Genomic DNA, 17,265 nt, shown 5'->3' with positions numbered 1-17,265 from the left:
AGCATTTAATAACTGTTAAGTTAGTTTGCCAACCTCGTAAGACTCCAGTACATCAATTCTTAAAGTTTTTTCTTACTCCTAGCTGTTGGAAGTTTTTCATGACTTGATCTGCCCATCATCCCTCTTGTAAGTGCCTCTCACAAGGCTAGTGTTACGAATAAGAGTTTGACAAATGTGAGAAATGTGTGGAACTTGGGCAGCTGTACCAAAGTAAAATACTGGAGAATTTGAGCATTCTACTTGCAATGCAGAATCTTGTAAACATATTTATCCTCACTGAATCCTTGATACACAGGTGCAAAACATTGACTGCTAATGGTGACAAACAACTTTAACAGACAATTTGACTCAAATGTTAGTGGTGAACAAATGTATGAAATATTTTCAATGAATTAGAGTGAAAAGGGCATTAAGGAAAAATTATATTCTTCTTCAGATTTAAATTTATTTGTGTACCACAAACAACATAACACTGAAAATAGCAGCCAAAAGTTAATGTACCAATGACAGTTGAAAAGCCTGTTCCTAACTCATCACTGCTTATATTCTTGTTAATGAAGCTGTGAAATATGTATAGATTCTGTCTGTTGTAACTGAAGTTCTCAGTCATTATTTTCCATTCCTCCACCTTAAAAAAATGTAAAATTTTGTTAAAGTTACTGCTGGCCAGCAACAAATTGCATTTATCCTGCCTCACTATTGGAATCCTTCATGATTTATCTGCTTTTTCAGCACCTCATACTGTAGAGGAGAAGATGTCAGAAAAGCCACCACCAGGATTTCCTGGGTTGGAGACCATCCTTCCTCTTCTACTGACAGCTGTTCATGAGGAGAAATTAACACTGGAGGTATGTGAATGTTGTAAAAATATTGGTTAATTATGATTTTACTCTCATTATTTATGTCTGTTTATTAGCAGAAAGGGGGAAAATACTTTGAACACTATTGACCATGACACTAAATTGTGAAAATTCTTATAACAATAATGTATTCAGTAGATCACGAAACTTAAAGTTTCAAGGAGTTCATACATATGCACACATTTTGCTCTTAAGAATATGTCTGATGTTGTAGTTGTAGTTGTTCTTTTATTGATATTAAAGACAACAGTAGACATAAGAAAAAAGCTCACTGTGATGTTTATATTTCTTACTGCTGATCTTGTTTCCCAAATGGGTAGAAGTGGGACATTTATTGGTGGGTAACACATATAGTTTCTAGTAAAATGGCTTTCTGTAGTTTACAAATATACATTTAATTTATGCCACAGAGATCCTTTGGACAGTGCTCAGTGTGCTAAGTACAACTAACAGATTCACTCAGAGAAGCTGAAATTTTATTTTTTAGAGTTTTATATCTAATAAATTTCAGTTGTTTTTATTGATTCTACTGTTCCATGTAATTGAATATAAATTTCAATCACACCCTATTTTCCTGCGTAATACCGATCTGTCATAATATTTATTTATTTATTTTACAGTTCTGATTTTTTAGTTTTAGCTGATTTTTCTGGGTTATATTCCACCAGTCCCATAGGCCAGAAAAAGTGATCGAAACTGAATAAGTCGGACTAATTGTTGTTGTTCATACATTAAACAGCACAAAAATCCCTCCATGTGATAAAATTCGACCAGGTTACGCACCATATCGCTTGTGTGGCATGGCAGTGGTTTGGAGACGGTAGCAATGGCTCACATCTTGTATTGTCTCTCATACTCCACAAACATTGTATTAAAAAAAATTGGCTTAAAACTGTGAATATCTTCCCTGTGTACATGGCTAGTAGTCCTTACCAAATTTAGCACAATATCTTTGTTCAAGAGAAATCTCACAACTAAATTTGGTGCAGCTGTGTCTGACAATCACTACTCACACCTCCTAGAAACCCTAACCAAATGTAGCCACGCATGCAATGAAACTCTTACGTAACCTCTGTGCCGTTCTGCTCTAGTAACAGTGATATCCCACTCTCTTTCCAGACCAATACCCGACAGAGGAATGACTGGTACATCCATATTAAATACATTTTAAATATAGTAAGGAAAGTTCTGGTTGAATGTGAGTACTTCAGGAATATAGGAGGCCATTCAGCAAATACCAGGGTCGACAGCTAGCAGTTTGGAGGGAGACAGCAGGTCTGCAGGATAGCAATGCAAGAGAGAGAGCCAGCAGGTTCTTCAGGCTAAGCATGCAGCATACGTGAACCAAAGCCAGTAATTTCATGTGGTAGATGACGAAGATGAAGATCAATTGGAAGTGTGGATTGAGGGGGAGGGGGGGGGGGGGGTGGAGTGACAGGAAAGAGGAAGGATAAATTGTTGCTTAGAGATTTGGGGGCAGTGTGTTCGTAGGGATTGACGGCATAAGGATTACAGGAGTTAATTGTGTGTTGGAAGGTTAACTCCCATCTATGTAGTTCATGAAAGTTGGTGCTGGGAGCAGGGTCCAGATGGCATGGCTTTTGAAGCAGCCATTCAGCTTGAGCTTGTTGTGCTCTGTTGTGTATTATGTCAGTGGGTGGTCACCTCAGTTCTTGGTCACGGTTTGGTTGTGGCCACTCAGTCTCTCAGAGAGCTGGTGTGACATGACTGCTTTCACAGGTGGCCCTGTCTCTAATGGGATAGGCTTACGAGCCAATTATTAAAGTGCAAGCTGAAAAATTTCACTTTGATTTACATGACAACAAATATTTTATATCTTGTAATGGATGGTTTTCAAGCTGGAAATGTCACCATGGAATCTGCCAGTCAACCATTGAAGTAGAAGCAAGATCTTTTGATAGTAAATCTGCATCACAGTTTCCTGAAAGTCTACAGAAAGTAATGACAGATGAAAATTTAAATGATCATATAATGTATAATTGTTATGAAATGGCATTTTATTATTAATTGCTTCCAACCACAACTCTAGATACAAAAAAAAAAATCAGGAAATAAGAGGATTTGAGATTGAATATGACAGAACAACCCTCCTGTTTGGCCCAAATAAATCAGGTAGCTATTAGCTGAAACTTTTTTGTATAGGTCAGAGCCGGAGACGTTTATAGTATATAAACAGGTACCATTACAATTCCGTTACAGACAGCTAAAGAATGCTTGGACGATACATGTCTTTTTCACCAGTTTGTTTCAACAAGTGTTTCTTCCTTCAGTGAGAAAGCACCTGCATCACTGAAGCTAAGAGAAACAGCTGTCTAATCCTTGATCAGTGTCCATCTCATCCACCTGATGATGTGTTGCAATCAGAAGATGGACAAATAAAAACTTGGTTTTTGCCAAGAAACGTGACATGACAGCTGCTGGATCGAGGCATCATACGAGCATTTAAGGCTCATTACCACCATAGACTGCTCACTTAAGTAGCAAGTTCAGATGATGAAATGAAAGTGTTCTTGAAATCTGCAGATCTTAAGAGTATTGCATCTTCAATAGGTCTGACATGGCAAACCATCTGTCTGACCATTATTAGGAGTTGCTGGAACAAGTGTTCCACTGAAGAAAATGCAACAGGTGAATGCTGTAGTGACATAGATTTCAACAGCAGTGACGACTGGTCTGCATGTGGTGTTCTACAGTGCAATATTGATCATGAAACTTGAAACGCTGAGTAATCATTAACAATGAAGAACTGATTTTGAAGATCGTGGATGACAAGTGCATCATGGATGTGGTTCGAAATGAGAGTAGTGAAGCATTCGAAGGTCGGGATGATGAAGCTGAAAAAGAAAGTATAGATGATGATCCCTGTACATGCTACATATTAAAAATTAAACTCCATCCAAACAGCCCTTGGAAGGCCCAACAGTACTGGCTGGCCGCCATGTCATCCTCAGCCCACAGGTGTCACTGGATGTGGATATGGAGGGGCATATGATCAGTACACCACTCTCCCGGCCGTATGTCAGTTTACGAGACCAGAGCTGCTACTTATTATTTGTTTGGTCAATGTTTGAGTGAAGTTTGTTGAAACGCAGTACCTTTTTTGGCAAGTTTCTGCAATGTTTCACTTCTAATGTTCTTTAAATTAAAAAACAGTGTAGTATAGTATGTATAATATTGCATTGTGTGTTCTTCCTGACTTTCCATGTGTAGTTTGTCATTACAAGGATCACTCTCAATATACTGGGGGCACACTATAATATGAGAGTAAAGCATATTTCCTGACAACTGCATTATCTCGGGCTTCTACTGTATTTCCCTCGAATGAAATTCTTTTCAAATTGTCTAAGCCTATAAAATATTGTTAAAGTTTCTGTGAACCTGTCAAATATTGGATGCTCAAATGTTCCTAACTTGTGGATGCTATTTACACTGGTTGAATCAGTCTTTCCTTCTCAACCCAGCCGATAAGTCTCCCCTGACCCAGGTTTCTGGGTGACTTTCCTGAACTCTACCCCTTTCCCTAAACCTCTCCAGTCCTTTTCCTTCGTCCCTCCTCCTTCCCCTTCAACTGTGTCAGAAGAGGGAGCCACTGACTCTGAAAGCTTGTAAAAGTTAAACCTTTTTGTGTGTGTTCTCCTGCTGCCGCTTGGTGAGTAGATTTTTTTTATCTATGTATAACCTCTTGTTAATATGCATAATTTGGAAACCCATATGGTGAAAAGTGATGGGGTGAAGTGATAATGACCTTAGCCAGTTACCTTTACAACTGAGTTACATCAACCGTGTTGGCTCATTTTGCTGTAATATAGATCAAATTAATGATTTTACATTTAGTCTGTGGCATGAAGAAAATACAATGTTCTCTTTTTATACGCTCATTTCATTCACTAAAAATAAGTATTTACCAGATTAAAGAAAGCCTAGCCACATCCTTCAGACAGAAGTTTCTTCATGCTAAACCATTAAAATTTTAAGGTTTAATTTGTTGATGTGGCATCATAAGTAGCCTGCTTGTTATGTGTGGAAACATGGAAGAAGAGATGAGAAAATCAAGTAAAGTATTACTTCAAACCACTGCTATATTTCCAATCACACACTTACTTGCATTTCCTAATTAAGAACTGTACAATTTTTGAGGTAATTGTATGATTACAGCTGTGTATTTATGAGACAATGTTTCCTCTATTTTTAAGTACTGAAATTTTTCAGGACCTTATTGACAAATTTCATCGGAACCCACGCCGCATCTTCAATCTTCCTGAACAGCCAAATACTTATGTAGAAGTGGACATGACAGATGAATGGATCGTGCCTGAGGCAATGGCATACACAAAGTCTAAATGGACACCATTTGTTGGAATGAAAATGAGAGGCTCTGTGCACAGGGTGGTACTTCGGGGTGAAGTTGCCTATGTGGATGGCCAGGTACTTTGATTAAAACAACAGTGAAAAGATAATATTTCAAAACATCAGTTTGTGTTTATTATCTTGTTGTTCAAAATTAATGCAAATAACAAGATGAAGTAATGTGCCACAACAGAATATTAGTATCTCAGGATGGTGTTACATTGCAGGTACTAGTCCCACCTGGCTATGGGCAAGATGTGAGAGAGTGGCAGACAAAGAAACATCCCGTTCCCACAATCCTTGAGCTCAGCAGGCCTCCATCTAGTTTGGATGACTATATTACCTCAGCTGAAAATTGTGTGCGTTTTGCACCAGAGACATTCAAACTAGCTGATTTTTCTGATGGTGAGAACAAGCTAGCATTTGGTAAGTACATTGTCAAAAATGCTATCTTTGGTTTGCATTATTTTATCCCTCTTTGGTATAGAAAACAGACCTAGAATTTTGTCTCTAAAACTTAAAATTCACTAGAAACAGCAGTAACTAGTTGCCCTCCCCCAGCTTCATGAAGGTAGCACTAAATGTATATGGCCTGACGACTTGTCTGGCATAGTGGTAATAAGTTATGAGGGGCATTCAATAAGTAATGCAACACATGTTTTTCTGAAAACATGTTGGTTTTATTCAGGATTCCAATTCATGTATTACTTCCAAATATTTTGGCTGTTGTTGTTGTTGTTGTTGTTGTTGTTGTTGTTGTTGTCTTCAGTCCTGAGCCTGGTTTGATGCTGCTCTCCATGCTACCCTATCCTGTGCAAGTTTCCTCATCTCCCAGTACTTACTGCAACATACATCCTTCTGAATCTGCTTAGAGTATTCATCTCTTGGTATCCCTCTACGATTTTTACCCTCCACGCTGGCCTCCAATGCTAAATTTGTGATCCCTTGATGCCTCAGAACATGTCCTACCAATTGGTCCCTTCTTCTTGTCAAGTTGTGCCACAAACTCCGCTTCTCCCCAATTCTATTCAATACCTCCTCATTAGTTATGTGATCTACCCATCTAATCTTCAGCATTCTTCTGTAGCACCACATTTCGAAAGCTTCTATTCTCCTCCTGTCCAAACTATTTATCGTCCATGTTTCACTTCCATACATGGCTACACTCCATACAAATACTTTCAGAAACGACTTCCTGTCACTTAAATTTATACTCGATGTTAACAAATTTCTCTTCTTCAGAAACACTTTCCTTGCTATTGCCAGTCTACATTTTATATCCTCTCTACTTCAACCATCATCAGTTATTTTGCTCCCTAAATAGCAAAACTCCTCTACTACTTTAAGTGTCTCATTTCCTAATCTAATTCCCTCAGCATCACCCGACTTAATTCGACTACATCCCATTATCCTCGTTTTGCTTTTGTTGATGTTCATCATATATCCTCCTTTCGAGACACTGTCCATTCCGTTCAACTGCTCTTCCAAGTCCTTTGCTGTCTCTGACAGAATTACAATGTCATCGGCGAACCTCAAAGGGGGCACACCCAGCTGGTGGACGAGTGTATCAGCACTACTGACAGATACGTCCAGTTTTGCAGCAAGATGTTTGATTGTGATCCACTGATCAGCTCAGATGAGAGCGTCCGCACATTCCAACATTGAAAGAGTCACAGCTATGTGCGGCCAGCCACCATGCAGGAGATAAGACAGGTTTGGGTGACCTTGTTGTCATGATAAGTGCCTCACCTAATGACTCACCAAGTTTTTGTTCAGTACCAGGTCTCCATTAACATTCTAACTGTGAATATCTGTGATGATATGGTTTTCTGCCAAAGTAAAAGTGAACTGCCACTGACTTCTGCTCACAATTACTCAAAGGTGTGTATTTTGTGACAGTAAAGAATTGTTTGCAGCTAGGTGCAGGTGGTTTTGTACACAGTAGTGGCTATGAGATAATGGAGAAAACAGCATCATAGCGAAAACAATGTAACAATTGGAAGGAAAATAAATTACTTAGCTTTCTTAGCAATTAAATCCCCCATACTCGTACTCGTTTTGGAGATGCAACATCTTTTTAATGAAAATGTGCTCCACCTAATTTATCACATTGAAGTATTTTGCTATTATGAAAAGGAAAGTTGCTGCACACCATATAGCGGAGATGCTGAGTCGCAGGTAGGCACAACAAAAAGACTGTCACAAATAAAGCTTTCAGTCATTAAAGCCTATCTGCAAATCAGCATCTCCACTATATGGTGAGCAACAACTTTCCCAATCATAATACTATTACATTCCATCCTGGATCTTCCATTGTTTGAAATATTTCACTTGCAGTTTCGACCTGATCAGTTGGGTCATGAAACAAATGTCGAAGGGCAGCTGTAAAATTGTGCGGGAGATAAAACAATTTCGATAATGCTGCAGGAACAATCCTTTTAAACACTGTAAAGCAACTCCAATGTCAGTGTACAAATTGTGTTGAAGTGGGTAGAAAAATAAAGCGATGTTCAATCATATGTTGGTACTTCTGTGTTTGTGGGCCACATACTTATAGGTACAACAAAGAAGATAGAGGAAGGAGATGTAGGATTAACATCAGAATAAAAGCATAGAGAGATTAAAAAATGTTAACATGGGCGAATTAGGAAGGAATAGAAAGGTGATGGGAGAAGTGGAAGGCTGTTATGGCGGGGGGAGGGATGGGGGTGGATGTCAAATGGGGATGGAAACAATGGGAGGAGCAACAAGTGAAGGACGGGAACCAGTTTAAACTGAGTAAGAACTGGGTGGTTTACTTCACTAGCTACAGTTTGGTGGTAGTTCGTGTGTTACCTGTATTAAAAGTGATTACACATGTCCCTTTATAAACTACTAGCTGAGAAATATCCACTTTGCTTGATCTTCATTTCAGTTTGTTTTCTGCGAATATTCCAGATCACTTGAGAACATTCTAGAACAATTTTCATACATTTCTCTTTTCTCTGTAATTTTGGATGTAAAGTGGGACTACATCTGGTCAGTATATCACTAAATGGTAATACCATCAGTTGTGTGTCTAAAGCTCTTTATTCAAATTCGATCTTTGTCAGTGATCCACTGCACCAGTATCAGGCTCCTCTATTGGCAAGTACTGTTTCTGTAACCAACTTCCCATATTATTCCCTGTCATGGCAATATGGAAAAGTAGTTATGGGACCAATATTTGCCTGATGATGGCACAGTGGATCATTGAAACCAGTTGCATTTGAATGGAGATATTTAGTTATAGGTGTTCCCATTAATTTTCACATTCTAGAATATTCTTGAAATATATTTCATTTCAGTCAGTATCACTTTTTCATGATCTGCTGTAAACCATTTCCAAATATATACTGACACATGCATCTCATGGACACTTGTATATTCATTTTTCTGAGCTGGAATGTATCTCCATGACAGTATGATAATGGAATGTCAGAGAACACTAAAATATTCTAGAACATTCTGAAATGTCCTTGAACCTTTTAGAATAGTCTATATCGCTTTGCAACATTCTAAAATAATTCCTGAACATTATAGCACTTTCCTGAGCATTATAGCACTTTCAGGAACATTTGAGAACAATTTGTCTGTAACGTTCTAGCCAGTTTAAACCACTGTGCCACTCAATTCCTAGCTGCCCCAGTGACTTCCAATAAGTCCACTGGGGTGGTTCCCTGTGTTGCCCTGTATTGTGCAGTCATCGAAGGTACGCATGTGTGCGTGTGTGCACGCATTCTCGCACTCACCCTGTTTCTGCAAAAAGCAAATTTACATACAATTTTAGCTTCATCATTATTACATGGAAGAATCAGTTAAACTACTCACAGTGACAACTTAATATGTAACAGAAATTGCAAATGTTATGCATACCAATCACAAAATAAAGGAATGTGAACTGTCAGAATAGATGAAAGGGTACCATTTAGGACCATTGTATATGTACACATCTGAAATGTGAAGCATGACCAAATGAAGTAAGTCACTATTCACAAGGTTTCATTAGGCATGAATTATAACATTCTCATTCCTTATTTCCTCATTTTACATTACCAAAAGGGAAAAGGTGACTTTTGATGACTGATTCTGGTTTGTATTATGTTCTTTTGTGTGCAGAAGTGATAGTGATAACAGTGAGCTTTTACAGTCAAGCAAACTTGCTGGTTAAGAAAGGGACTCAGTTCCAAAGTTCAATCAAAACATTTAGCTCAAGTTGTCTTTGTGTGTTTTGCATTTCGCAAGCAATCATGTTCTGTAGTAATTGATTATATTTTTTGATTATATTTTTGTTACATAAATATACTTCCATAAAAAAGGGTAACAAATGGTTCTTAATTTTAAGGGATGGACTTTGTAGATTTCATCACCTTAACCATTACCATTTCTTTAAATGTGAGTGTTAGCTAATTTTGTAAATCTGTCTAAATAAAAATGTAAATGTATGTCTGTTCAAAATCTTAAGCATCTGAAAGTTCTTCACCTATTGTTTTTAAATTTTGACACAACGTAGCAGGTAAATGCAAGCATTTTTACACATCTATTTTTATATGTGGATCATACATAAATAAATATGTAGTATACACTGAACCACCAAAGAAACTGGTATAGGCATGCATATTCAACTACAGAGATATGTAAACAGGCAGAATACAGCACTGTGGTTAGAACGCCTATATAAGACAAGTGTCTGGTGCAGTTGTTAGATCAGTTACTGCTGCTGTATTGACAGGTTATCAACATTCGAGTGAGTTTGAACGTAGTTATATGGTCAATGCATGAGCAATGGGTCATAGCATCTCTGAGGTACTGATGAAGTGGTGATTTTCCCATATGACCATTTCACAAGTGTAACGTGAATACCAGGAATCCAGTAAAACATTAGATCTCTGACATCGCTGCTGCTGGAAAAAGATCTTGCAAGAACAGTACCAGTGATGACTGAAGAGAATCGTTCAGTGTGACAGAAGTGCTACTATTCTGCAAATTGCTTCAGATTTCAATGTTGGGCCACCAACAAGTTTCAGCGTGCAAACTTTTCAACGAAAAATCATTGACACGGGCTTTCAGAGCCCAAGGTCCACTGGTGTACCCTTGATGACTGCACGACACAAAGCTTTATGCCCCGCCTGGGCCCATCGGCACTGACAATGGATTGATGTTTACTGGAAACATGTTGCCTGGTCAGACAAATCTCGTTTCAAATTAGATGGATGTGTACAGGTATGGAGACAACCTTGTGAACCCATAGACCCTACACGTCAGCAAGGGGACTGTTCAAGCTTGTGGAGGTTCTATAATGGTGTGGAGTGTGTGCAGTTAGAGTTACATGGGACCTCTGATATGTCTAGACATAACTCTGACAGGTGACACGTACATAATCATCTTGTCTGATCATCTGGATGCATTCATGTCCATTTTGAATTCTCACAGACTTTGGCAATTCCAGCAAGACAATGCGACATCTCACCCATCAAGAATTGCTACAGACTGGCTCCAGGAACACTCTCCTGAGTGCAAATACTTCTGCTGGCCACCATACTCCCCAGACATACATTATTGAGTATATCTGGAATGCCTTGCAACGTGCTGTTCAGAAGAGATCTCCACCCCCTCGTACTCTTACAGGTATATGGACAGCCGTGCAGGATTCATGGTATCAATTCCCTCCAGCAATACTTCAGACATTAGTTGAGTCCATGCCACATTGTGATGTGGCACTTCTGAATGCTTGTGGGGGACGTACATGATATTAGGCAGATGTACCAGTTTCTTTGGCTCTTCAGAGTATAAATGGAAAACTTTGTTACCAAAAATCTCAAGAAGTCTGACTAATTTACTTCAAATTTTTAAATATTACTTTAATAAACCTTGAGGTGAATATATCATACATACAGGGTGTACCATTTTAATCTGTAATAGGGGATAAATTGGGATAGAGATGAGATACAGCAAAATATTTCAGATAAAAGTTGTTGGTGACAAAGAGTGTCATACACTGCTACTAATGGCCCTGACTGTGAATCTTGTTTTCAAGATGATTTGGAGCTTATAATGATCTTTTAAAATGGGATCCCTAACATTTGATTCAAGATTTAAAAAGGGCAACAAATTTCGTACGTAAAATGATATGTTAAAGATCATGGCAAGATTCAGTCAGTGTCAAATAAGCAAATATGTTTTTTGTTCTAGTAGGGATTAACTCAGAATAGAGGAGGGATAGAACAAAATACAGTCTTGAGATGCAGATTCAAAGAGGCATAAGGGTTCACATATCATTACCAATAACCATTATGTTAAAGGTAATTATTGAAGGTCAGTCGAAGGTTGAGTTTTGTTTCATGGAAACCCCTATTTCTGATCTCAAATTTGGAAAGAGCAAACAGAGATTTGAACTTCCAGTTCAAATTAATAACACGTTTTATTGGCAAAAATAAATACACCACAGCATATAAATGTTACTGTGGCCTTTTCAAGACAGAACAGACATAAATAAAATGTAGATTATTGATTCAAAAGTTGTTGAATGAGGCTCCTGGCCTCTCTATCCTCAGGGTGATTCTTCCAAATTGTATCTAATGTTGTATTTTGCTGCATCCCTCCTCTATTGTAAGTTAATCCTTATTAGAATGAAAAACCTATTTGCTTATTTGACCTAGCCATGACCTTCAATAATGTATCATTTTATATGTGAAATTTGCCAGTGTTTACAAATCTTGAATCAAATATTCAAGTATTAGGGTTTGCATGGGGGGGGGGGGGGGGGCGGCAACACTTTAACCTTCAAATCACCTAGAAAATAACCTTCAAAGTCATGGCTGCTAGTAGCAATGTGTGACCCTCTTTGCCACTTAAAACTTTTATCTAAAACATTTTGCTGTTATCTCATCTCCATCCTTAGTTATTCTCCTCCATGGATTAAAATGGTCCAACCTGTGTATACAGGGTGGTCAGAAAGAGTCTGAACAGCTTGTAATGGTGTTGCAGAGTAGGTTACACTGAAGAAAAAAATCTAAGTATGTGGCACTGTTACCAAGTTAATTAGCATTGAAGTTAGTAATCAGGCCATTGTGCATGCAAATTAAGTGACCAACTATATACAGTTAGTGTGTCAGTTGTTCTCATAGCGTAGATGACATTGGCTTGGGTTCGATCTTTACTGCTGTCCCACGTCTGATTTTTGTATCACTCTCTTGCTTGGTTTGAGAAAACCAAATGAAGCATGTGTTTGGTGACACCAGTTTTGGCGGGCCATTTGAATTTGCAATTTCAATGATCTGATTGGCTAACTTCAACATTAATTAACTTGGATTGGCAAAGTGTGTTGAATTTTTTCTTAACAATTATTTCTAAGAGCAACCTACCTTAAACAGCCTCACAAACATTTCAGACTGTTTCTGACCACCCTATGTATAAAATACGTAATAGGGAAATGTTGTTAGCAAAATTCTTGAAAAGCTTTTAACTTATTTATTTAAAATAGGAAGACATTGCAAAGCTGCGTGAGGTTAAAGTAAAGCATGATCACCATTTATTTTGTTGTTATTGAACCAGTGAATCTAATAAAACATGTCCTAGATGTGTATCTCTAGTAGTTTTCCAGAGCATCTGGAGAAGCAAAGATTTTATAAAAGCAAATATTTTTGACTTTCCATTAAGAATGTAGAAACATTTATGTCATTGTTGGCAACTGTTAGAGTTGTTTGTCATTACCTAACTCTTGAAAAAAAGTTATTTTTCTGTATCATTCAGTGAAAGAACATAAAAACAACAGCTTATTTAAGTGAAACCACATAGGAATTGTTGTAGTTAGTAGAATGTTTATGAAATAGGGATGCCTTTCAAATTTATCACAGAGGAATATGCTGGTATGGTGTTTGTTTATGGCAAATGTGACAGTAATGCTGTGGGTGCAGTTAACAAATGTCATGTACATTATCCAACTCAGAGGTTTCTGAATGCACAAACCATTAGCGGAGTATTTTGAACTTTAGGGGAGACAGGTTTTCTACCTAGAGTTTATAATTAGTACGAGCACTTGATACGTGGTGGTGGTGGTGATGATGATATTATGGGTGCTGCTCAACATAGCCCAGGTACCAGTAACTGATGTCTCTCTCAACAAATAGGCATTTCACAATCTAAGGTATGGCATACACTGAAGTACAATAATCTGTATCCTTACCATAAACAAAAAGTTCATCATTTACATCCAGGAGACCCTACCCTTTACTTGGAGTTGTGCAACTGGTTAAATACTCATCGGCAGTTACAAAAATACATTTTATTTACTGATAAGGCACAGTTTACTTGAGATGGTATAAACAATTTACATAACAAACACGTATGGTCTGAAGCAAACCCACTTGCAACAGTGCAATGCAATTTCCAGCAGCGATTTAGCATAAATGTGTGGTGTGATATAATCAACACACACTTTATTGGACCATTCATTTTCCCAGGGTGTCTAACTAGCAAGATGTACTTACAATTCTGAAGAAATGCCCTGCTTGCTTGAAGATATTCCACTTGCTATGAGATTGTAAATGTATTTTCAACATGACGATGCACATCCACATTTCACCAACGCAGTTACTACACATTTAAATGACCATTTTCCCCAGAAACGGATTGTTTGTGGTGCTACACATCTGTGGACACCCACATAGCCCAATTTAATGCCAATTAACTTTTGTGTATGGGGATGGATGAAAGACATAGTTTATGAGGACAAAGTCAATGCAGCTGAGGCATTACTTGCTCACATTATGAATGTAATCAACGAAATTAAAAACAACCCTGTGAAACTGAAACGAGCAACAAAATCTCTTCATAAACATACAACTAAATGTATTGCACTTGGTGGAGACATTTTTAAACATTTATTGTGAATGTATTGTGAAACTGTATGTACACTGTAAAACTTCCTGAACTTTCTTTTTCTGGTTTAACATGATGAATTCACGTATGCTATGGTATTAATAAAAGCAGATTATCTGACACATTCATACAGTTTCAGTTAACATTATTGCCATAATTTTTCCAACTTCTGTTGAAAACTTTGTGCAATTGTCTGGAATTTAAAAAAACAAATTGGGCTAAGTAGTTAATAAGGTAAAAATTTTATGAAATTACGTCTTGGCGTCTCTGGATGTTCTGAAAAACTACTGCAGATACACATCTAGGACATATTTTATTAGATTCACCGGATCAGTAACAACAAAATAAATGGAGGTCTTGCTTTACTTTAACCTTGTACAGTTTTGCTATGGCTTCATAGTAGTGAAGTTGCTGAATTTCAGGCAAAATCTTCAGTAGCTGTAACTCTGTAGCTAAACATTTGCGGAACTATGTTTATATGAACTTTTTTCTTGAGTTTTACTTGTAGAATAACATATTAAAATATTTACATATCTTTGTGAATAAACCTGTGTGTGTGTGTGTGTAAATTTTTTTTCTTTGAGGAAAGTAATGAGACTGATTCTTTGTATATACTAAAATCCCGCCCCCCTTCTTTGAACGACAATATTGTCCCCTTCAAAGTAGTTTCCTTCAGTACCTACACCCCAGTGGAGTCATTGTTCCCAGTCTTGGTAGCAGTGCTGAAAGGCTTCACTTGTTAGGGCTTTAACATGTCAGTCACACTTTTTAATGTTCTCCAGAGTCCAAAAATGACATAATTTTAAGATATTTTTCAATTTTGTGGAAAAAAAGCATCATAAGGACTTTAGGAGGGGGGGGGGGGGGTGCTGTGGATAACAGGAATGCTTTTTGAGCTAAAAAAATTGTGAGGGAAGTGGCCGTGTGGCATGGGCTGTTGTCATGATTCAGCATCCACTTGCCTGCGATGTCTGGTGTCACTCAGTTCACCCTTTTCCTAAGTATTTGAAGGACAACTCTGTAAAACACTTGGTTAAAAGTTTGCCCTGGAGTAACAAATTCACGAAAGCACATGCACATTTGACACTTTTGTTGGTTTTCGAAGTTGGTCTCCCTGAGCGAAGTTAGTCATCAGCAAGTTCTCAGCCTTCCAAAAATGATTTGTACCTGTGGATAACTTGTGCTGTTGATAAAGAATATTCCCATAGGCCTCTTTCAAATTTTCAAAGGTCAAACTTACAGGTATCCCAAATTTAACATAAAACTTGAAGTTTTAATGTTGTTTTAAATTCCGCTGTTCCATTTTCGTAATACACAATAAGAAAACATGTTCACTGATGCTACTGTCAGAAATCACATGATGGCTGTATGATGCTGAAACTCAGACTGCACTTTGGGAAGGGATCAACGTACCAGTCTACACAAATAGAGCAACACAGCACTGCAAGATCATTCACAGTGTTGTTAGTCTCATTACTTTTCTCACACACCTCATATATCAAATGCCCATACATATTATAAACGTCTGCTTTCTGTTTTCTTGCTTTTTCATTGAACTAGGCAGAGCCACAGCAATGTGTGGCCAAGTACAGTTGGTGATGAAATAAATTTCTTCCTTTTATTTTTCAGAAAAATATTCTAAGTTGATATCAGACATGGCTTCATCAAAACAACAGACTGGTTTTCCTGCTGCCCACGATGGACTTGCTCCAATTGCAGCACCACAGCGAAGCATTTCTCCATTGCCCTTGTTGCGATACAAGAGTGACAGCATTCCCAATCTCCCCAGTGTGGTTCCTGCACAGTCTTCATCATTCAGCCATGGGCTCACTGGTCAACATGTTCTTTCTGTCAGTATGTTCACTAAGGACCAGCTGAATGAAATATTCAATCTTGCACAAACACTAAGAGTGTTCGTGCAAAAGGAGAGGCAGTTGGATCACGTATTACGGGTAACTTCCATTTTTGGGAACAAATTACATGCATAGTAATGTTAGCTCCACATGTTGCATACTTTTTTTTTTTTCCTTTCTTGTATAAATATTATCAGTACATGATACAGTGTGTCTGGAAGAGTTCCTAAATTGTTCACACAAAAGTAAGTAGTTTTAATTTATATATCCATAATAATATACCATTAATAGGATTCTTTCATATTTACCTCAACTTTTAGTCCATAGCGTTTGATTTCTTGTAAAATGCTATCAACCAGAACACTTATTAAACCAACTTTGGTGAATGATACTCATTAACTCATTTCACTACCAAATAACAGGAGGTCAATAAGTTATTAAATGTCTGTAACTGCAGTGGGTTTGTAAATGTAACTTCAGAACAACAAACAAGTTTTATAAAAAATGGTGAAAGTTGTTAAGTGAAAAACAGCATAAACTTCACTCCACAGTCGGGAACTCTTACATCATTCCAATTGTATCCAAATGACTTGCTACATGAAATAATCATGCAGAGGCCTCTGGTGGTGGTGTATGCATAGTGAGCTTACAAATGCCAAAACAATGTGGGCAGATGTGTTGAAAGATGTTTTTATGTATCAGAGAACAATTACTGGAGCATTATTACTGCAGATATATTCTTTCTGTGGCTAGTCAGATCTTACTTTTTGAATGTTCTTCGCAACCATGTACATTTTTGTTTTTGTTAATTTCAGGGGAAAGTAATGGCTTCCGTTTTCTATGAAGTGAGTACACGAACTAGTTGCAGCTTTTCAGCTGCAATGCAGAGGCTTGGTGGAAGAGTAATCTATATGGACGAGAGTTCTTCATCTGTTAAAAAGGGTGAAACACTGGAGGGTAAGCTTTTTATTTGTAATGGCTCTCATTAACTTGCTCAAAAGTTAATCATCTTAATAAACTGAGTAATTTGTTTTATATTCACCAGATTCGGTTCAGGTGATGGCTGGATATGCAGATGTTGTTATCTTGAGGCATCCAGAACCAGGAGCCGTTTCTGTAAGTTACTAAAAGTACAACAAAAATTATTTCTGAACTAATCCTTGCAAAGGCCTCATTGTTGGTGCTGAAGGGAAATGTGTTTTTTTTTTCTATATGTTGCTATTGTTTAATAATCTAACTTCGCAGAATTAGATCATTTTGTTACATATATGTTCATATTGACCGTG

The 17,265-nt window shown here is 37.6% G+C and overlaps 1 protein-coding gene across 1 annotated transcript in view; it reads left to right on the top strand.

Annotated features, from left to right (window-relative positions):
* The window catches only part of LOC124799463 (CAD protein-like), a 61,097-nt gene that overhangs the window by 22,159 nt on the left and 21,673 nt on the right, over positions 1-17,265 (top strand). Inside the window, exons 5-10 of the mRNA XM_047262926.1 lie at positions 733-848; positions 5,091-5,306; positions 5,456-5,654; positions 15,756-16,078; positions 16,795-16,936; positions 17,025-17,095. Of these exons, the coding sequence (XP_047118882.1) occupies positions 733-848; positions 5,091-5,306; positions 5,456-5,654; positions 15,756-16,078; positions 16,795-16,936; positions 17,025-17,095 (1,067 nt within the window). The remainder of the gene's footprint in view (positions 1-732; positions 849-5,090; positions 5,307-5,455; positions 5,655-15,755; positions 16,079-16,794; positions 16,937-17,024; positions 17,096-17,265) is intronic.

This window comes from Schistocerca piceifrons, chromosome 1 (assembly GCF_021461385.2).
Source record: "Schistocerca piceifrons isolate TAMUIC-IGC-003096 chromosome 1, iqSchPice1.1, whole genome shotgun sequence".
Classification (NCBI taxonomy): Eukaryota; Metazoa; Arthropoda; class Insecta; order Orthoptera; family Acrididae; genus Schistocerca; species Schistocerca piceifrons.
This window is presented reverse-complemented; position numbering and strand designations above follow the sequence as displayed.